Genomic DNA, 23,303 nt, shown 5'->3' with positions numbered 1-23,303 from the left:
TTTCGAATAAAAAAATATATATTCACTGGTAATGGAATAAATATATGGAACTCAATAAATAAATTTATTGACAATTTTCATTATAATAATATATATTATAAAGAAATTTCCAAATGCAATTTGATTTAATTATACATTTGAACTAATTAAAATTTTACGATTTAAATAATTAATTGTTCAAATAAAATGTAGATTTGAAATTCTTTAAATAAGATAAAGAACTTTGTGTTTATAATAATAATAATTAAATATCTAGTGAAAGTCAACGGTGATAAAAAAAAAAAATTATTTATATACCTATATTATTATATATTATGGAAATTCCTAATTACAAGTGCTACTACAATAAATATTTACATGGATGATTATAAATTTTTCCGACTTGACAATTTTTTTCTTTTTCTTTTTTTTTTTTAATCTACTCTTCACCAATGTTTATGATGATGATGATGATCACTCTTTACTTTCACAGGAATGTAGATCTTCTTTAGAATTGTATGCTTGTGAGTGTGATGATAGGATGGTACGTGAATTTTAATGTGAGTGCTAAAAAAAAAATGAAAAAAATTAATAAAGAATTTGTGAAAAAAAAACAAAAAAAATTATAACAAGAATTAAAATATATTCACTGATCTGACGGATGAGGCATGGCTGATATTAATCCCAAAGCAAAAATCATCACGAAAATAACCTGTAATTCCAAAAAAAAATATATTTTAAAAAATTAAAAAAAAAATCAAAATTTTTTCATATATTAGAAAAAAATTGAAAAAAGTTTTTTTTTTGGAAAAATTAAGAAATTACTTTTTTTTCGTAATATTAAATAAAAATAGAAAAAAAAGTTTCGTTGCTAAAAAAACCAAACAAAAATTTTTTAAAAAAGATTTTCCTCAATATTTAAATTAAAAATTATAATCTATAGTTTTAATTAAGGGGAGGGGCCGCCGAAATTTCAACCTTTCAAAATTGAGGCTATTTCAGGTTGTCAATTTATTTTTTAAGTTAATATTGAGTATTTAAAACTTTAATATACTATATTAAAATTAAATTAAATTGATAAACAATTAATTTATTAATAATTTTTAAAATAAAACTCGAAATTTTCAAAAACTAAAAATTTAAACTTCTGTCACAATTTTTATTGTTTTTCATTGCTGATTTTTTTTAATACACTTTTTTCAAGATTCTGAACAATCAATCGTATGGATTTTAAAAAAATTTAAATTTTTAAAAAATAAAATTTTTTCAAAATAAAAAAAAATACAAAATTTTTTCAAAATAACTTTTTTTTTCATTTTTAGTGAAATATGATTTCAGGTTTTAAAAAAATTTGTAAAAAAAAATTGTTACCCCTAAACCAAAACAATTATGTTTGGCTTCAATTTGATCAAATTATTCCTTAAAAATTCAACTTCTTCTACAATTTTTATTATTTTTTATCGGTAATTTTTTTTTGTAGGTTTTATTCATGATTCGGAATAATCAATCGTATGGATTTTGAAAAAATTTAATATTTTCCAAAAATAAAATTTTAAAAATAGTCAAAAAATGTTTTTTTTTTAAATTTTGACAATTCACAATAATTTGAGATTCAAAATAATATGCCAGAAAAAAAATCGACACCCTTTAACAACATTAATTTCAATGAGTTGAAATTTCACCGATCCCTCCCCTTAATAATATGGTATACATATATTGCACTTTTTTTTAATTAATATAATTATTAATTAGAAAAATAAATATAATTATTATTTCCCGAGAAAAAAAAAATTCACTGTTAATTCTGGAAGCTGAAGAAGTTAAGTATAATAATATATAATACACAAAAGAAAATTACAACCATATATAAATTTGATGTCTCGCGATTAACGACAAAGAGGTTATTGTTATTACCTCGTTGAAATAGACTAATTATAATGATTGAGAGTTTATCTAATAATTATATATATATAAATAAATATTTCCCAAGAGAGGAGAAGCCATATAGGCATGTTTTGCTATTTTCTCCAATTTCTCAAGTTTATTTACTACTACTTGCATTTCAAGTAATTGAAGAAAGTGCGCTTTTGATGCGATTAAAAATTTATAACAATTTTAATACATAAAATCATTGAGAGAGAAATTTCAAATCGAGTATATCACGTTTTTCAATATATTTATATAGTTATAAAAATATTATTTTTATAGTATTCAATTTTTTATTTTATTAATTTATATTTATTTTTTTGTGAAAAAAATAATTTTTATTAATTTTTTATTACAAAAAGCCATTAATTTTATTTGCGTTTTTAATAATTATAACTTCCAGTATCAAATTATAATTTAATTTAAAAAAACAAAAACAAATTAAACTGAAAATTTTTATTCTTATGCGCAAATATGAAGAAACGAGTTTGAAAATTAATTTATATAAAAAATAGTAAAAAGGTGCAAAAATTAAAAAAAATAATAAGAACCTGTAAAAATAATAAAAAAGTGTAAAAATTAAAAAATAAAAAAAATAATAGAAAGATGTAAAAATTAAAAAAAAATAAAATAAAAGTGTAAAAATAAAAAATAAATAAAAGAACAAAAAAATCCGAAATATTATTAAAATAAAAAAAAATTGACATAATACAACTTACCTGAAATCGAATATAAACCATATTTTGTATTTTTCTTTTAAAGTACCCCCGAGAAAATTGTTAAAAATTTGTCAAAAAAAATTTTTTTTTTTGAAATTGCTCTTGTTTTATCAGCGTGGGAATACGGTAAAATACTAAAAGGGAATTAACATTTTGCGGGCTTTATATAAACGTAAACATTTTCCGCGAGCAATGGAAAATAATATACATTTTTCCCAAACCCCACTACTTTTTCGACACACTCTCACTCTATCTCACTATTAATGCAATTATACATGCTTAAGAAGTACGCATTGTCGTAGAACATGTAGGAAGTGATTTCAAAACGATAAAGATATATTTTTTTTTCTATGAGTGTGTGTACTCTCAACGATGCTATATATATATATATACAGATGAAACTATACAAGAAGATAAACGCACCGGATTTATACAAATTATATTCAAAGATGTATAGGAAGTACTCTCACTTTTTCCTCTATTTCTCGCTCGATTAAAAATGAAAAATACACCGGAAATGATTAACACCGGAAATATTATGTATTGGCGCATATTATTATGCACTAATCACCGATTTTATAATTGGCTATTGATTTTGTTTCCCGCAATATATTTTTTTTTAACGCTTTTATAATAAATATATAAATATATATAATTATATATTATTAATTTATTATTATTATTATAATAAAATAAATAATTATTGTTAGTTATTAAAAAGAATAATAATTAATAATAATAATAATAATAATTTTATTTCCTCTCCCAGCATCCACAATACAAGGTTCGAGATACTAAGTACTAAAAATACAAAAAATTAATATAGTAAAAAATAATTAATAAATAAATATTTAATAATAAAAATACTTAATAATGAAAATACAGTTAACCCACGTATTAAGTATTTTTATTATAAAGTATTTTTATTATAAAGTATTTTTATTATAAAATATTTTTATTATTAAGTATTTTTATTATAAAATATTTTTATTATTAAGTATTTTTATTATAAAGTATTTTTATTATAAAGTATTTTTATTATAAAGTATTTTTATTATAAAATATTTTTATTATTAAGTATTTTTATTATAAAATATTTTTATTATTAAATATATATTAATGTTTCAAAAATTAACAAAATGGTAAAAAAATTTGAAAAATAAAAATATAAAAAATTACCGACCTAGAAATCTACCTTACCGACAAATGGTAAAAATTTTGAAAAATAAAAAATTATCGACATAAAAATCTACTTTACCAACAAATGGTAAAAATTTTGAAAAATGAAAATATAAAAAAATTACCGACCTAGAAATCTACCTTACAAACTGATGGTAAATTTCTTAAAAAACAAAAAAGATACAAATTACCTATATAGAAATCTACCTTACCGATTGATGGTAAAACAGTTTTTTTTTGCAAAATGAAAATATAAAAAATTGCCTACATAGAAATCTACCTAACCGAATGATGGTAAATTTCTCAAAAAAAACAAAAAGGTAAGAATTACCTATATAGAAATCTACTTAACCGATTGATGGTAAACAGTTTTTATTGCAAAATAAAAATATAAAAAATTACCGACCTAGAAATCTACCTTACCGAGAAATGGTAAAAATTTTGAAAAATAAATAATTACCGACCTAAAAATCTACTTTACCGACAAATGGTAAAAATTTTGAAAAATGAATATTTAAATAATTACCGACCTAGAAATCTACCTTACCAACTGATGGTAAATTTCTTAAAAACAAAAAAGGTACAAATTACCTATATAGAAATCTACCTTACCGATTGATTGTAAAACAGTTTTTTTTGGAAAATGAAAATATAAAAAATTGCCTACATAGAAATCTAACTAACCGAGTGATGGTAAATTTAAAAAAAACAAAAAGGTAAGAATTACCTATATAGAAATCTACCTTACCGATTGATGGTAAAAGTTTTTTTTGGAAAATGGAAATATAAAAAATTGCCTACATAGAAATCTAATTAACCGAGTGATGGTAAATTAAAAAAAAACAAAAAGGTAAGAATTACCTATATAGAAATCTACCTTACCGATTGATGGTAAAACAGTTTTTATTGCAAAATGAAAATATAAAAAATTTGCCGACATAGAAATCTACCTAACCGACTGATGTTAAATATTTGTAGAAAATTCTAGGCGTTTTCTTTACCATCAGTCGTTAAGGTAGATTTTGAAGTCGATAATTTTTATATTTTTATTTTTCCAAAATTTTTTACTATCTTGTTAATTTTTTAAATATTAAAATATATTTAATAATAAAAATACTTAATAATAAAAACACTTAGGAATAAAAATACATTTTATAATAAAAATGCTTTATAATAAGAATACTTAATAATAAAAATAATTAATAAGTATTAATAATAATAATAATGAGTAATAATTTACCAATTATTATTATTATTTATAAATTTTGAATTGTTTAAATACTACGCCATTGTTAGAAACAAAAAGAAATGCCGCACTAAAAATTGTTAACCCGATCATTTTTTTGTCTCATTTCTTGTGTTACTGTTTTAGCAATATTTTACATTTTGTACGCAAAATGACATAAACTTGCGTAACAATTTTTCCTATTTTATATTACGTGTTTCGATAACTGAAATATTCAAAACGAGAAACTTGATTACATTTAATTGTTCCTTTGTTTCAAATATATACATAGCTAAACTGCAACTAGGTTTCACCAATCTTGAATGAAAGTTAATTAATGATTTTAAAGTAAATTATTTAAAAAAGGTATATAATTGTTTTCAAATTGCTGATTAATTTTTAATCAGAATTAATAAAAGTTATTCTAGAAAAATAAAATTGGTTCACTGAAAAAAAATTTAATTCAAATACTCGATTACTCGACTATTATCAAATATAAATATTTTTATTTGTATCAAATCAAATTTATTTAATTCAAATAAAAATTATTTGGTTCAAGTAAATATTTATTTGATAATAGTCCAGTAATTGAGTATTTAAATCAAATAAATTTTTTTTTTGGTTTTCTATTATTTTTGTAATAATAATCTACGTACAATAATGTACTAAAATTAATAATTAAAAAAAAAAAAAAATAAAAAAACCGGTAAATTTTCTCACCCGGTCAACAACCTTGACATTAATAAAATCCTGAAAGTGAATCTCATAAGGTCAATTTCAATGTTAGGTTAACCTCGCAAAAATGAGAGAAATCCTCTTCCTACATGATCATCCCTTTCACTTTTTCCGTGAATACATTTTATAACATACAGGCTTTTCACTTGCTCCTATGAGTATATATAATGTATTGATTCAACAATACAAAAGCCAATTACAATTTTATAACTCAAGATTTTTTTTAAAAAGAAAAAATTTTTTTCTATTAGGTTTTTTTTCAAAAATATTTTTCCTACATTGAAACAACTCTATAATAGGCTATACTTATAGTGAAATTGCACATATTATGCAGAAATCAGATATACCATAATATTTTTTTTTTTTTTAGAAAAATTTATATCTCTGTTAGAAAATTATCGCAAATTGTATTTCTAAACAGAGAATAATAATGTTTCATTAAAAGAATCGACAAAATACCTATAATTTATAGTTTAATCGATAATTCGTTTAATTTGCAAAAAAAAAATTGTACATATGAAGAAAATAAAACTTTTTAAAGGACAATTTAATGATTTTTATTCCAGTAGGAAACATTAAAGAAATTCAGGATCATTTGATTTTATTTCTTTAAAAAAAATGTATGCTATATAATATAATATATTTTTAATATATAATATATATTCTATTATTATATAATATAATGTCATTTGTTAATTTAATTTTTAATAAAACACAAGAATTAGAAATTGTAAATGTTTTATTACAAAAAGCAACGCTGCAAAAGCAGAAATATTTACAGAAAAAGTATTCTATAAAAAATAAAAACAGTTTGGCGGAAACAACAATGTTGTTTATCACATCTTTTGAAACGACTGCGTTTCTCGTCAACACATTTTGTTCTAAAAGAAACAAGAACACAAAAAAAAACCGACAGTAACAAAAAAAAAAAGAATCATCAAAATATGCAAGCACTACGAAAATTACATGTAACAATAGCTTATTCAAGCAAAGTCAATAATAAATTATTAGATGAAAATTGTCAATCCTAAAAAAAATAATAATAAATTAATAAAACATCTAGAAAAAAGAATTTCTATTTTCAAATTTAAACAATTCCTCTTCCTAGATGTTTCATATAGAAACAAAAATTCATAGTGCGAATGCACTAAAATTAAAAAAAAATACAATCAAAATCGAGTCATACAATAATTGTTAAAATAGAACAGTAGAAAACAATTAATTTACTAAATTAATGGGGATGTTTACTAAAAAAAAATAACTTACATCTAAAATTGCAAAAACTCGAAAGTAGAATTTAAATCTAATTTCTGTTTACAAAAAAGTCTTTGAAGAAATTCTCTTTTGAGAGAAAATTTAATTTTACAAAATTATAAATTAATCTCTATGGGTAACCAGCAAATCCACCATGGCCGCCGCCTCCTCCTCCTCCTCCACCTCCAGAGGGTGCAGAGTATCCACCACCGAACGACGAACCTCCACTGTGAGCAATGGAGTAGGAATCACCGCCTCCAAATGAGCCTCCGTGACCTCCCGAGAATGATCCCCCACCCCCGTGACCTCCCGAGTAAGAACCTCCACCCCCATGGCCTCCACCTCCGCCTCCAAATGACGATCCATGTCCGCTTGAATATGAATCCCCTCCACTGAACGAAGATCCACCTCCATGTCCTCCCGAATAACTTCCGAGTCCCGAAGATCCGTGACCGCTGAAAAAAATATTTTTTTTTGTGATTTTGGATCCAAGGAATATTTTGAAAAGAAGAAAACCAAAAAAAAGAAAGAAGAAGAAAAAACAAAAAGATTTACCTGCTTCCAAAACCAGAAGAAAGGCCACTGGATGCGTAAGAATGGTCGTCACCTCCACCTCCACCTCCGTGACCACCGCCTCCATAACCACTACTTCCGAAGCTAGAACTGACTACAAATCCACCACCTCCTCCGCCGCCTCCATAACCACCTCCTCCGTGACCTCCGCCGCCTCCATGACCACCTCCTCCGTGTCCTCCGCCGCCTCCATGACCTCCTCCTCCCCCGTGTCCACCGCCGCCTCCATAACCACCTCCTCCGTGACCGCCACCGCCTCCGAAACCACCTCCTCCATGTCCTCCACCGCCTCCATAACCACCTCCTCCGTGTCCGCCTCCAAAACCACCGCCTCCTCCATGTCCACCTCCGTGACCACCGCCTCCACCTCCTATGTCACTGATTATAATATGTCCACCTACAATTGAAATTTAATAAATATTTTTTTCGTTCTAGTTAACCAACTTTGCTAACTGTTTAGGAAAATTTACCTCCGAATCCTCCTCCGTGTCCTCCACCACCACCGCCTCCTCCTCCTCCGTATCCTCCGAAACCACCGCCTCCACCGTGGCCTCCAAAATCATCTCCTCCTCCTCCTCCGTGTCCTCCGAAGCCACCGCCTCCACCGTGGCCTCCAAAATCATCTCCTCCGTGTCCACCTCCTCCTCCTCCACCCCCATATCCTCCGAAACCACCTCCTCCACCATGACCTCCGAAATCATCTCCTCCGTGTCCACCACCTCCTCCTCCTCCACCGTAACCACCGCCCCCACCTCCACCGTGGCCTCCGCCGAAATCACCACCTCCAAATCCTCCACCGAAATCATCGTGGCCACCGCCTCCAAAGCCTCCTCCACCTCCTGGACTCGTAAATTCTATGTGACCTCCCCCGCCACCACCTCCTCCTCCTCCTCCTCCATATCCTCCACCGCCCCCATGACCATGGTCATCGTGAGATTGAATTATTTTTGATTCATGGTGTTCTGGTTCTTTTAAATGTATTCTTATATGTACGCTGGAAAAAAAATATTTTTTATTTCAAAATTGTTCTTTACAATTAAAATTTTTGTTTTAATTATTTTAATTTTTCTTTTTAAATCAAAAATTTATATTTTTATTTATTTTATTACAAGTACAAAAATTATTTTTTCCAATACAATTTATTTAATTCAAATAAAAATTATTCGGTTCAAGTAAATATTTATTTGATCAATCAAATAAATTTTTTTTCAGTGTAATTATTATTATTATTATTATTATTATTCAGTGAATGCATTGTCCATGTCTTGTAAATATTTTATATTACAATATAATAATAATAATAATAATAATAATAATAATAATAATAATAATAATAATAACGAACGAACGAATAATAACGAATAATTAGCAATAACAATAATTTTAATATTTTAATTATTTTTTAATTTAATTTTTTAACACTCTTTAGTTTCATATAATAGTGATAATTTATTATTTACAATGTAATTCAAAATATTTATAAAATTGTAATTAAAAACTTCTAATTTACTTTTTCCTCATTATCTCTTTTTTTGATTTTTTTTTAATGAACTTTATATATATTACAATTTCCAATCAACAGGTGAGACTAAAAAACAACTAGTTTCTATAATAAATAATTTTAAAATACATTTTAGCTTTCACATTTTCATTTTACTATCCACACAGTAGTCGTAAAAATTCTTTATATATATATATATATATATTTTATAATCTTGCAATTTTATTCCGTTTCCAAATTGTTTATATAAAAAAAAAAGTTATTGTTAAAAAATAATTGCTTACTGTTCTTTCCCAAATGTGGCAGAAACAGTTGCTATCGCTGTAGCAAGTATTAGACATTTAAGCTGAAACAGAATGAAAATTTTTTTTTTTCTTTCATTGTCAAATTAAAAGTTTATTTCTCCCATAAAAAATGAAGATTACTTTTCCATTAAATATTTCAGTTTTTGTGAATTATTTTACTTTTAGGTGGAATTATTTATAATTCTTTATTTTTTTTATTATAAAATTCAATAATAATAAAAAAAAATACTCGATTTAAATAATATAAATTTTAATTTAACAATAGTTCTATATTTCTTTAATAAAACAAGAAATTTTTTTTTTTAATTTAAAGAAATCAATTTTTTTTTTGATTAATTTTGATTTAAAATAAATTTTAAAAAAATTTTTTTTTAGTTAGTTTTTAATTCAAAAACTTTTTTTCATTAAATCAAAGAAATTCTAAATATTCGTATATAGAGTTAAAGAAACATTTACTTAATTTAAAAATAAAAAAAAATCTTTTCAACAAAAGTATTTTTTTAACATATAAATTAAAAAAATAATTAAATCAATTTCATTCAAATGTATAAAACTAGGAAATTACTTTGAATATTTAATTATTTTATCATTATTAATTTTTTTTTATTTTTAATTATTTTTTTTTTATTTTTAATTATTTAATCATAACATAATTAAATATAATTAATAATTATAATAAATCATTAAATATAAAAAATAATTTAAAAACTAGTGGGAAAGAAAAAATTGTAAAACTTTGTAAAAAGTACACAATGAAAAAATAAAATCTATCTATAAAAACAAATTTAATGACACATAGAAAAAAATCTTTATCTGGAACAGAGATATATTTCTCTAGAATAGAGAAAATTTTCGCTGTTTTAGTAAAACATATCGCTGTTCCAGGTAAAGATTTTTTTCCCTGCATAATTAAATATAAAAAATAATTTAATTATATTATCACGATAATTTAATTATATCATAAATAAATATAATCAATAATTTAATTACTATTTTATATCATTATTAAATATAATTAAAATTTTGTGATGTTTTAGTAAAAAAAAAAAAAACTAAAATAAAAATAGTTTTTCAAATTTTTTAGTACCATAAAAAACAAAACAGAATTTTTTCTTCTGCTCTAAGAACGATTTCTTTGAATCAAAGAAATTCTAATATTAAAAAATTTTTAAAAAATACTTTTTTCAATTAAAAAAATTTTAAAAAAAAACATTTCTTTGAATCAAAAAACTTTTTCTTTAAACAAAATATAGTATTTTATCAATAAAAGCGAATATTTAAAATAACTACAAATAAACAATTTTTTTCTATACTAAAATAAAAAAAAAAATTTGAAATTCAATTTCATTTATTGAAAAAGAATCAACAGCAACGACAATAAAAAAAAAAGTAATAGTCCATCGTATCAGTAGTAACAGAGTTTTTGGTCAGACACTTCACTGTTCGTATAATATTACATGAAAACACATTTTAGTTTTTCAGAAAATTAAAAATAAAAATTTTTTTCACACTTTTAAAAAATCCAATCATTTTGAATTAATTTGTTTTTGAAATTTTTTTTGTTTTAATCACGATATAACAAAAAAAAAAAAAACATTGTTTTATTAGAAAAAAAAAAAGTTTTTTGTGTTTTGTGTGTGCTTACGGTGAGTTTTGGTGCCATTATGTCTCGTGATTGGCACCACCATAAAGTCAAGGAACTTCCTGACTTCCTTGTGATCCACAAGACAGACTTGAAGATACTGTCATATATATGTGAAGCCTTTCTGGCTATATTTATACTGTCTCTCTTAGGATTACCGGAAGTTCAGGTGGGGAACGGTATCGTTTGTGCGGTGAAGAACGTGTGAGAGACTTGGGTGAACGAGGAAATACTCGTCCAACGAGTGGTGCCCCAACGACCGTGACCCAGAGTCAAACAGAGAAATTTGCACTCTAAAGATTTATGTCTGTGCATCATATCATCTAAACACACACAAACACACACACCGAAAATGTAAATATTCATTTATAACAAAGAAATTCTTTAAATTTAATCTCTTTTTCTATTACATAAACACAACTAACGAATTCCTCTCAAATTGAGAATATTTTCCTCTTTATCATAGGAAATAATAAATTAAATACAAATATTCTTAATAATGTACTAAATATATTATACACAAAAAAATTCTTTAGTTTTTAACACAATTTTTTTCTGTTACATATGTTTACTAAGGAATTCTTCTCAAATTGAGAATATTTTCCTCTTCATCGTAGATAACAATAAATTAAATACAAATATTTTTAACAGCAGAGGAATCATTTAATTTCAAATGAAAAATATTTTTCCTATTATATTTGTATAGTAAATAATTCCTCTCAAATTGAGAATATTTTTTTTCTCCAATCGTAAATAATAATAAGTTAAGTAGAAACTTAATCACACACAAGTCCTTTACTATTCAACACAATTTTTTTTCTATTACATATACTATATACTAAGGAATTTCTTTCAAATTGAGAATATTTTCCTCTTCATCGTAGGTAACAATAAATTAAATACAAATATTTTCTATAGCCGAGGAATCATTTAGTTTCAAATGAAAAATATTTTTCCTATTACATATATATGTCCAGTAAAGAATTCCTCTCACATTGAGAATATTTTCCTCTTTATCATAGGTAATAATAAGTTAAATACAAATATTCTTAATAATGTACTAAATATAATATACCAAAAAAGTTCTTTAATTTTTAACACAATTTTTTTCTGTTACATATGTTTACTAAGGAATTCCTCTCAAATTGAGAATATTTTCCTCTTCATCGTAGATAACAATAAATTAAATACAAATATTTTTAACAGCAGAGAAATCAGTTAATTTCAAATGAAAAATATTTTTCTTATTATATTTGTACAGTAAATAATTCCTCTCAAATTGAGAATATTTTCCTCTTTATCATAGGTAATAATAAATTAAATACAAATATTCTTAATAATGTACTAAATATATTATACACAAAAAAATTCTTTAGTTTTTAACACAATTTTTTTCTGTTACATATGTTTACTAAGGAATTCCTCTCAAATTGAGAATATTTTCCTCTTCATCGTAGATAACAATAAATTAAATACAAATATTTTTAACAGCAGAGAAATCATTTAATTTCAAATGAAAAATATTTTTCTTATTATATTTGTACAGTAAATAATTCCTCTCAAATTGAGAATATTTTCCTCTTTATCATAGGAAATAATAAGTTTAATACAAATATTCTCAAAAGCAAAAGAATTTTTTGATTTCAAATGTAATTTTTCTTATTAAATGTGTACAGTAAAGAATTCCTCTCAAATTGAGAATATTTTTTTTCTCCATCGTAAATAATAATAAGTTAAGTAGAATCTTAATCACACAGAAATACTTAACTATTCAACACAATTTTTTTTCTATTACATATGATTTTCTAAGAAATTCCTCTAAAATTGAGATTTTTTTTTTTTTTTTTTTTTTTTTTTTGCTTAGGGACTATTGGGAAAATCTGTATACAGATACCTTGGCTTCCGCATGCCAAGGTTATGTGGGGTTGGTAAAAAAAAAAAAAAAAAAAAAAAAAAAAAAAAAAAAAAAAAAAAAAAAAAAAAAAAAAAAAAAAAAGGAGAACAATAAACAAAATAAGCTGGCGAACTACTACCAGCCCCGACCCACTAAAACCCGTCAACCCTTCTTGGGAGCCCTTTGATCCACCCTCGGTACCGTCGTGAAGACTTTTGCCTTCGAGGGTGGCGCTCCAACTCTGTCGCAAAAGCGACTTCGTCCATTCCTGCGGCCTTCCTGCGTTATCAATTTTAAAACAAAATCAATGTCAAGCGGAATCAACAGCACACCAGAAAAGAAAATAATAAAAAGTCAATAAATAAAATAAAAGTAAATAAAACAAAAGTCAAAAATAAAATTGTAAAAAGACAAATGAACAAACAAAATATAACATAAAAGTGTAAAAAGACTAAAATAAATAAACAGAAATTTGTAAAAAGACAATAAAAGACAAAATAAATAATAAAATGAACAAATAAATAAATAAAATAAATAAAAACTGTATACTGTTTATTACGCCTTTCTGCGGCCATCGAGATCCTTTCTCATCATAACAGAGATGATAAAGGTCTCGATGAGCCGCCAGTTTTCCTGGGACTGGATCATCAGCGCTACCATGTTCTCCGGTGTAACTGTAGTGTTTACACCGGTGAACATGGCCTGCCTCTCCAAGTCCCATTGACTGCAGGCAAAGAGGGTGTGCTCTGCGTTGTCCACAGGGAACTGGCAGTAAGCACACGCCTCACTATCTCTCTTCTTAAAGCGCTGCAGGTACGAATTAAAACATCCGTGACCTGTCAGCGCTTGTGTCAAGTAGTAGGAGACCTCTCCATGGTTCCTACTTAACCAAGTGGCGAGTGTCGGTATAAGGCGATAAGTCCATCGACCTTTTACCTCCCCGTCCCATCTTCGTTGCCATTTTTCGACGAGCCTGTGCCTCGCTTCGAAGCGGATGCGGTCCTTGCTGGGTCGATCTTCCTCTTCAGAGGAATTCGCCTCTTTGAGAAGGAGGATAATTTCCTCCCTCTCAAGCGCCAAAAGATCTGCTGGCGGGACACTTGCAAGGACCTGCACAGCGCTCGTAGATACTGTCCGATAAGCAGAGGCAATACGTGAAGTAATGCATCTCTGCGCGGACAGCATCTTTTTACAGATGGTTGAACATCTGTTTGTTCTCAGGGAGGGGGCCCACGCTGGTGCTGCGTAAAGCAACTTAGCGTGGGCGACACTCGCCACCAGTCTCCTTTTCTTCTCACGGGGGCCTCCAACATTTGGCATCACCCGTGCTAGATTAGCCGCACATTCAATCGCCTTGTTTGACGCCGTAGCCATGTGGTGATGGAAATTTAACCTTCCATCCAATTCCACACCAAGGTACTTTATCTGTCTCCTCCACTTGACCTCGAATTCGTCTATCACGATTCGTGGGGATGTATAACCACGTCTGTCTGTGACCAGCAATGCTTCGGTCTTTTCCAGGGCCATTTGAAGACCTCTGGTTTCCAGCCAGCATTTTGCTAGCCGCAGACATTCGTTCACCAATGTCCCCAGAGCTTCCGCCGAGTCGGCAGTGCACACGATCAACGCGTCGTCCGCAAAGCCGACGATCACCGCACCTTCGGGCAGGTCCATTCTCAGGAAGTCATCGTAAGATACATTCCATAAAAATGGTCCTACCCTCGAGCCTTGAGGGGCCCCACGCTGCATCTCTTCCTTGAGAATGCAGGTGTCTCCCTCGTAAATAACCCACCTGTCGCTTAGATAATTATCCATTATCCGCAACAGGTAGGGCGGTATACCCTTCTGTATCATCGACTCGATGAGATCTTCCCATCTCGCGGAATTGAACGCGTTCCGTATGTCTATTGCTACCAACGCGCAGAAGCTCTTCTTCTTATCTGGACCCAATTTGTTTTTCCCTTCTCTGGCGAGGTCCACAACTGCCTTTATGGCATCAACTGTGGACCGACCTTTGCGGAATCCAAATTGGTTATCGGATAGACTATTCTCTCCGGTCAAGTGAGATTGCATTCTCTGCAGAACCATGTCCTCTAGAAGTTTGCCCATCGTATCCAACAGGCATATAGGCCTGTAGGATGAGACCTTATCTAGAGGTTTGTCTCCCTTTCTTAGGAGGACCAGCCTTTGCCTCTTCCAGTCTGGAAAGAACTCTCCTCTCTCTAGGCAGCGATTGAAGATGTCCAGCAAAATCTGGGGGGAAACAACAATCACCTCTTTTAGGATCTTGTTGCTTATCCCATCGATTCCAGGCGCCTTGCCTGTCTTCAATCTTCTACCTGCTGCTTCCAATTCTTCAAGAGTGAAGAGTTCTTCCTCATTTAATTTCAAATGAAAAATATTTTTCCTATTATATTTGTATAGTAAATAATTCCTCTCAAATTGAGAATATTTTTTTTCTCCAATCGTAAATAATAATAAGTTAAGTAGAAACTTAATCACACACAAGTCCTTTACTATTCAACACAATTTTTTTTCTATTACATATACTATATACTAAGGAATTTCTTTCAAATTGAGAATATTTTCCTCTTCATCGTAGGTAACAATAAATTAAATACAAATATTTTCTATAGCCGAGGAATCATTTAGTTTCAAATGAAAAATATTTTTCCTATTACATATATATGTCCAGTAAAGAATTCCTCTCACATTGAGAATATTTTCCTCTTTATCATAGGTAATAATAAGTTAAATACAAATATTCTTAATAATGTACTAAATATAATATACCAAAAAAGTTCTTTAATTTTTAACACAATTTTTTTCTGTTACATATGTTTACTAAGGAATTCCTCTCAAATTGAGAATATTTTCCTCTTCATCGTAGATAACAATAAATTAAATACAAATATTTTTAACAGCAGAGAAATCAGTTAATTTCAAATGAAAAATATTTTTCTTATTATATTTGTACAGTAAATAATTCCTCTCAAATTGAGAATATTTTCCTCTTTATCATAGGTAATAATAAATTAAATACAAATATTCTTAATAATGTACTAAATATATTATACACAAAAAAATTCTTTAGTTTTTAACACAATTTTTTTCTGTTACATATGTTTACTAAGGAATTCCTCTCAAATTGAGAATATTTTCCTCTTCATCGTAGATAACAATAAATTAAATACAAATATTTTTAACAGCAGAGAAATCATTTAATTTCAAATGAAAAATATTTTTCTTATTATATTTGTACAGTAAATAATTCCTCTCAAATTGAGAATATTTTCCTCTTTATCATAGGAAATAATAAGTTTAATACAAATATTCTCAAAAGCAAAAGAATTTTTTGATTTCAAATGTAATTTTTCTTATTAAATGTGTACAGTAAAGAATTCCTCTCAAATTGAGAATATTTTTTTTCTCCATCGTAAATAATAATAAGTTAAGTAGAATCTTAATCACACAGAAATACTTAACTATTCAACACAATTTTTTTTCTATTACATATGATTTTCTAAGAAATTCCTCTAAAATTGAGATTAATTTCCTCTTTATCATAGGTAATAATAAATTAAATACAAATATTTGTAATAGAGGAGGAATCCTTTAATTTCAAATGCAATTTTTCCTATTAAATTTGTACAGTAAAGAATTCCTCTAAAATTAAGAATATTTTTTTTCTCCATAGGTAATAATAATAAGTTAAGTACAAATGTTCTTAATCACAGAGGAATCCTTTATTATTCAATACAATTTTTTTTCTATTACATATGATTTATTAAGAAATTCCTCTAAAATTGAGAATAATTTCCTCTTCATCGTAGATAATAATAAACTAAACTTAAATATTCTTAATAGCAAAGGAATTCTTTAATTTCAAACGCAATTTTTCTTATTGTTCATGTCCAGTAAAAAATTCCTCTCAAATTAAGAATATTTTCCTCCTTATCGTAGGTATAATAATTTTTTTTTTTTTGATCGAATTAATTAATATTCGAAACATAATTACTCGATAAAAAAGTCATTAATCATTTGTTTCATTCGTTATTATTTTTCGAAAGTAATTTAAGATCATTTAAATAAATTACTTTTACATATATAGTAATTAATTTAAATTATTATATTCAAATAAAAAAATGTGGTTGATTAAACAAATGATTAATTACTTACATTTAATTTTATTGGCATTATTATTGTTATTATTAATACCGAAAAATAATAATAATAATAATAATAATAATAGTAAATTTTTGAATTAAAATTTAACAGATTTTCTTTTTTTTACGAATTTTTAATTAACAAAAATTTTTAGTAACCGAATTTTAATTTGTCCTAATTTTTATTTTTACGAATTTTTCATTGATTAAATTTTCTAGGCACCGAATTTTCATTTGTCCAAAATTATAAATGGCCAAAACAAACAATTGAAAGAAAAGATTTTGGCGCAATTTTTCAAAATTGACCAATTAAAAATTATCAAGAAAATTGTGATTGGTCAATTTAAAAAATTGCGCCAAAATTTTTCAAATTGTTTTGTTCGGACATTTGTAATTTCGGACAAATAAAAATTTGTATAAATAAAAATGCGAAAAAATTAGAATTTGGTGAATTGGAATTTTTGTCATTTAAAAATTCAAATCGCAAAAAAATTCGCGATTTCAATAAGAATATTCTGTTAAATTAAAATTTTTCAAAAAAATAATAAAAATTCACGTAAATTAAATGACTAGAAAATAAAAATTCTGACAAAATAAAAATTCGGTAGCTAAAAAAATTTTGTTACATAAAAATTCATATAAAAAGAAGAAAAATTCTGTCAAATGTTAATTTGAAAAATGAAAATTCGTTTAAAAAATAATATTTCTAATAAAAAAATTCTTTAAAATGAATAATAATAATAATAATAATAGGGACACTGAAAACAAAAATTATTTGATTCAAATACTCGTTTACTTGACTATTATCAAATAAATATTTATTTGTATGAAATAATTATTATTTGAGTCAATTAAATGGTATATTTGTTTCAAATACAGAAATTATTGGTTCAAATACAGTTTTTTTAATTCAAATAAAAATTATTTGTTTCAAGGAAATATTTATTTGATAAGTCAAATAATCGGTTACTTAACTATATTATCCAATAAATATTTAAATAAATATTTATTTATATCAAATTATTTGTATCAAATAAATATATATTTGCCTCAAATAAATATTTATTTGTATATCAAAGAAATATTAACTTGTATCAAATAATAATTATTATTTAAGTCAATTAAATATTTGTTTAAAATACAGAAATTATTGGTTTAAGTATACAGTTTATTTAATTAAAATAAAAATTATTTGATCCAAATAAATATTTTATTGATAATAAGTAACCGATTATTTGAATCAAATAAATTTTTTTTCAGTGGAATTATTTTAATTAAAATAATAATAATAATACAAAACTAATCAAATGTTCCGTTTAAAATCAAAAATCGCAAAAAACAAAATTCAATAAAAAAAAAATAATTGAAAGAATACAGAAGCAAAATCTAATTTCTCTGTCAATTGAAAGATTGTTAAATGAATGAAAGAAAAAAAAACAAATGCATTTCTAGAAAGAAAAAGATCCTGTTTCTAAAACGATATATATATAAATAAAAGTCGTTAATCATGAGAGAGTGATTACAAGTCGGTGAGGTTATTTTCGTCATCGATTCGCGCATAAGAGTGTATGTCTGCAAAGTATATAATTGGATCTTTTGCAGGAGAGGATAAAGGAGAGAGTGAAATGAAAGGGCAAAGACTCCGCCGAGAGGGTCTCTCACGATTATATTCGACACATCTGCTCGCACTTTCTATTTCTTTTCCTCACACATATACAATATTATATGCGGGAGGTGTGATTATTACAATGTTTTAATATTTAATCGCTTAATTACTAATTATTAACGTGAATCTTATAATGAATATTGTCTGATAATTTCGCATATTTTTCATAAAACTTTCTTAGACGCGTAAATTAACAAGAAGCTTTTCTTGACGGCCTTTTTTAGTTCCTCTTCCTTATTATATTATAGAGAGGAAAAAGAAAAAGGAGAATCGTCTTTTATAATCTGAATTTAATTATCTTATATAGGGTGTGTAACGAATTGATCATATATATATTTCCGGAAGGAAATAATTTCTAATTGAGAGTCTGTTATCTTTTATTATATTTGTTATGCAAGTAAGTCGATAACCTTCGTGAAAGAGGGAAGGATATCAAAAACTTTTGTTCTCATTTTAATAATTAATTATTTATGTTAATTTCTTATTTAAATATAAAATCTTCCTTGAAAAAAAAATTATTAAATACGCAATAAATTCGTTACAATTTTTATATTAAGAATAATTAAAATTAATTAAAAATAAATTTATTGTGTTAAATATAAAAGAAAATTAATTTTTATTTTAAAAAAATAATATTTTATTAATAAAGTTACTATTTTTTACACAGAAAACAATTTTTTATCTATAGAGCAGCGATAAATTTCACTGAAACAGCGATATTTTTCACTAAAACAGCGAAAGTTTTCGTTATTCGGGAGAAACATATCGTTGTTCAAAATAAAGATTTTTTTTTAATAAAATAAATTTTGTAAGGCACATGAATTTAATTTTTTATTTTTATGGTTCAAATAATTATCAATAATTTATTTATTATAAATGAACAAAATTTAAGCAATGCACGCTTGATAAATATTTCTAATGCGTTGTCAATTAATGCAATTAATAATTTCCTATTACACAATATCATAATCGACATATATGACATTTGTAAACAAACAGGGTTGGGAAACAAGAGCCCAAAATATGTTCGTCCAAAGCAGAGTTGGGTAGGATTGAAATTCGCTTTGTCGAATATATTTTGGGCTCTTGTTTCCCAACCCTGTTTGTTTACAAATGTCATATATGTCGATTATGATATTGTGTAATAGGAAATTATTAATTGCATTAATTGACAACGCATTAGAAATATTTATCAAGCGTGCATTACTTAAATTTTGTTCATTTATAATAAATAAATTATTGATAATTATTTGAACCATAAAAATAATTAAAAATTTTCAAGTGTTGTGATTGTGAACTTAACTTAAATCTTATGTGATAAACATAAATAAAGGTTAGTGTATTTCATTTTATTTCGAAATAAATTTTTTCTTATTTAATTGCTCGCAATTTATAAGTTTTCGCTTCTCTTTTTCTTAAAATTCATAATAAAAGTATTTTTAATATCTGAATATTCAGTGCAGTGAATAAATAAATTTTCAGATCACTTACAAAAAGAATAATATATATATTTCCGCAAAATATCATTAATCATTTTCTATTTCAAGAAACGTAAAATAAAAAAAAAAAATTATGCACGAGAAATTCAAAAGGAGAAATTATGTATACGATAAAAGTTGTAGATAATTCATTTGCATTATTACTTTTATACTATATATGTAGAAGCATTCATTAAAATATTTTTTTAATTTAATTTAATTTTTCAAGAAGATTCTTTTTCCTAAATTGAATTAAAAGCAATTCTACAATGTTTTAATTTAGTTTTTAACTAATTTAATTTAATTTTTCAAGAATTTATTAAATTTATTGAAATTGCCATTTTTCCTAAATTGAATTAAAAGCAATTCTATAATGTTCTATCTGCTTTATAATAAAATATAAATTTTCATATTTATTTATTTAAAAAAAAATTTTTTTTTTAAATTCCAGTGGCTATAAATTTTTAATATATATTAATCTAAAGTGATGCCTTGAAACCACATTGTATTTCAAGTATAATGATTAATGGCACATTGCGGTTTAAGAAAATATATACTGACAAATCTCTTTACATCAAATCTATTAAATGACAAATGTATATATACTTCTGTTTTTGTTTATGTAATTCAAGTAAAATGATAATAAAATGTGTTTTTATTTCTTTTATAGCTATAATATATAATTCAATTTTACATATAAAAAAAATTATTATAATAATATATAATAATTATTATTTTTATTTATAAACAAAAAAATTTTTAATTGAAATTTTTTGAATTTCAATGGAAATTGTCATTTTTTGAAACTGTAAAAAAATTCTAATTTGTCTTTATTTAACTAATTTAATTAACTATAATATAAATAATAAAAATTAATTATTAATAATTAATTATAAAAAATATTAATATTAATAAACTGTATTAATTTAATTTAATTATTCTAGTTAATCAGAATTATGTTTATTTCAACCAGAATTTTTTTCAGTGTACCATCAAATAATAAAAAATAAAAATGATTAAATATAATTATAATTTAATAATAATTAAATAATGATAAAAATAATAAAATAATAATAATAATAATAAAAATAAATAATAATAATAATAATAAAACCATCACTGCATAGTTTTACTATACTAAATTATTTTATTTATAACTTCACCCAGAGACATAATTACTGTCTGACTAAAAACGCTGTTACTACTGATATTAGAGAAATCATTATATTTTTTCATAATTTCTATTTGTTACATTATTAATTATTAATTATTATAATATTAATTGTAATAAAATAACTCAAATTTTTCATCTATTATTTTTTAAATTAATTTAAAAAAAAAATTTTTTAAAGTAGAATAAACAAAATTTTTTTAAAGCATTTTCTCTCGTTTTATATTTATAAATGAAGTGTCACGTGACTTATTGTGTATATAAAAAAAAAAGTTCTTGACTGTCGGAAGTGTCATGATCTGTGAGAGCAAAAGATCACATTCAGTTGCATCTGAACTTTTGCGTCTCTCAACGCATACCTTTACTTTCTTATATTCTATATGACATCCTTTCCCTTTCACGCGGTTTTTGCCCCATGTAAAAAAAAAAATCCCTTGGAAAGTGACCTCAGGAATTTCCATAAAAATTCCATTAAATTTCCATGGATTTTCTATTAATTTTTTTCAAGAAAAAAATCTTATCAAATTTTCTTGGACTTTTCATATAGAAAAATTCCCTTAAAATTTTTGCAAAGACTTTCTATAAACTTTTCATAATATTTCAATATAGAATTTTTCCATAAACATAAATTAATTTCCATAGAAATTTCCATCATAAAAATTCAATCAAAAAATTTTCAATAGTCCTTCTATATGAAATTTTTCATAAAATTTCCATAGTTTTTCCATAAACATAAACAAATTTCCATGGAATTTCCATCAATTTTTTTAAAATAAAAATTCCATCATAGATTTTCCATAAATTTACTATGAAATTTCCATAGTTTTTCCAAGAAAATTCAATTAGATTTCCATGGAATTTCCATCAATTTTTTTTATAAAAATTCCATCATAGATTTTCCATAAATTTACTATGAAATTTCCAGTTTTTCCATAAACATAAACAAATTTCCATGGAATTTCCATCAATTGTTTTTTTTATAAAAATTCCATCATAGATTTTCCACTTTACTATGAAATTTCCTTAGATTTTCCAAGAAAATTCAATTAAATTTCCATGGAATTTCCATCAATTTATTTTTATAAAAATTCCATCATAGATTTTCCATTTTACTATGAAATCTCCTTAGATTTTCCAAGAAAATTCAATTAAATTTCCATGGAATTTCCATCAATTTTTTTTTATAAAAATTCAATCGTAGATTTTCCATAAATTTACTATGAAATTTCCATTGTTTTTTCATAAACATAAACAAATTTCCATGGAATTTCCATAAATTTTTTTTTTATAAAAATTCCATCATAGATTTTCCATTTTACTATGAAATCTCCTTAGATTTTCCAAGAAAATTCAATTAAATTTCCATGGAATTTCCATCAATTTTTTTTTATAAAAATTCAATCGTAGATTTTCCATAAATTTACTATGAAATTTCCATTGTTTTTTCATAAACATAAACAAATTTCCATGGAATTTCCATAAATTTTTTTTTTATAAAAATTCCATTATAGATTTTCCATTTTACTATGAAATTTCTTTACATTTTCCAAGAAAATTCAATTAAATTTCCATGGAATTTCCATCAATTTTTTTTATAAAAATTCCATCATAGATTTTCCATTTTACTATGAAATTTCCTTAGATTTTCCATGAAAATTCAATTAAATTTTCATTGATTTTCCATTTTTTTTAATAAAAATTCTATCATAGATTTTCCATTTTACTATGAAATTTTCTTAGATTTTCCAAGAAAATTCAATTAAATTTCCATGGAATTTCCATCAATTTTTTTAAATAAAAATTCCATCATAGATTTTCCATAAATTTACTATGAAATTTCCTTAGATTTTCCAAGAAAATTCAATTAAATTTTCATTGATTTTCCATAGA

General features: G+C 25.2%; 2 protein-coding genes across 2 annotated transcripts; both read right to left on the bottom strand.

The window, feature by feature from the left end:
* Positions 1–181: 181 nt before the first annotated feature.
* Positions 182–2,796, bottom strand: LOC127288575 (uncharacterized). The gene is made up of 3 exons (XM_051316111.1): positions 2,625–2,796; positions 630–691; positions 182–546 (listed from the first exon to the last, which is right to left on the bottom strand). Exons 1-3 carry the CDS (start codon positions 2,643–2,645, stop codon positions 426–428), a joined length of 204 nt encoding a protein of 67 aa, XP_051172068.1. The 5' UTR covers positions 2,646–2,796; the 3' UTR covers positions 182–425.
* A 3,688-nt stretch (positions 2,797–6,484) lies between these two features.
* LOC127288676 (uncharacterized) lies at positions 6,485–11,366 on the bottom strand. Its single transcript, XM_051316282.1, has 5 exons — positions 11,042–11,366; positions 9,376–9,437; positions 8,061–8,584; positions 7,573–7,987; positions 6,485–7,472 (listed from the first exon to the last, which is right to left on the bottom strand). The coding sequence occupies exons 1-5, from the start codon at positions 11,057–11,059 to the stop codon at positions 7,148–7,150; spliced, it is 1,344 nt and encodes a 447-aa protein (XP_051172239.1). The 5' UTR covers positions 11,060–11,366; the 3' UTR covers positions 6,485–7,147.
* Positions 11,367–23,303: the final 11,937 nt, after the last annotated feature.

This window comes from Leptopilina boulardi, unplaced genomic scaffold (genome assembly GCF_019393585.1).
Source record: "Leptopilina boulardi isolate dan_hultmark-lab unplaced genomic scaffold, ZJU_Lbou_2.1 LbouV2_392, whole genome shotgun sequence".
In the NCBI taxonomy this organism is placed as follows: domain Eukaryota; kingdom Metazoa; phylum Arthropoda; class Insecta; order Hymenoptera; family Figitidae; genus Leptopilina; species Leptopilina boulardi.
The sequence above is the reverse complement of the archived record's forward strand: the minus strand, read 5'-3'. Positions and strand labels throughout refer to the sequence as shown.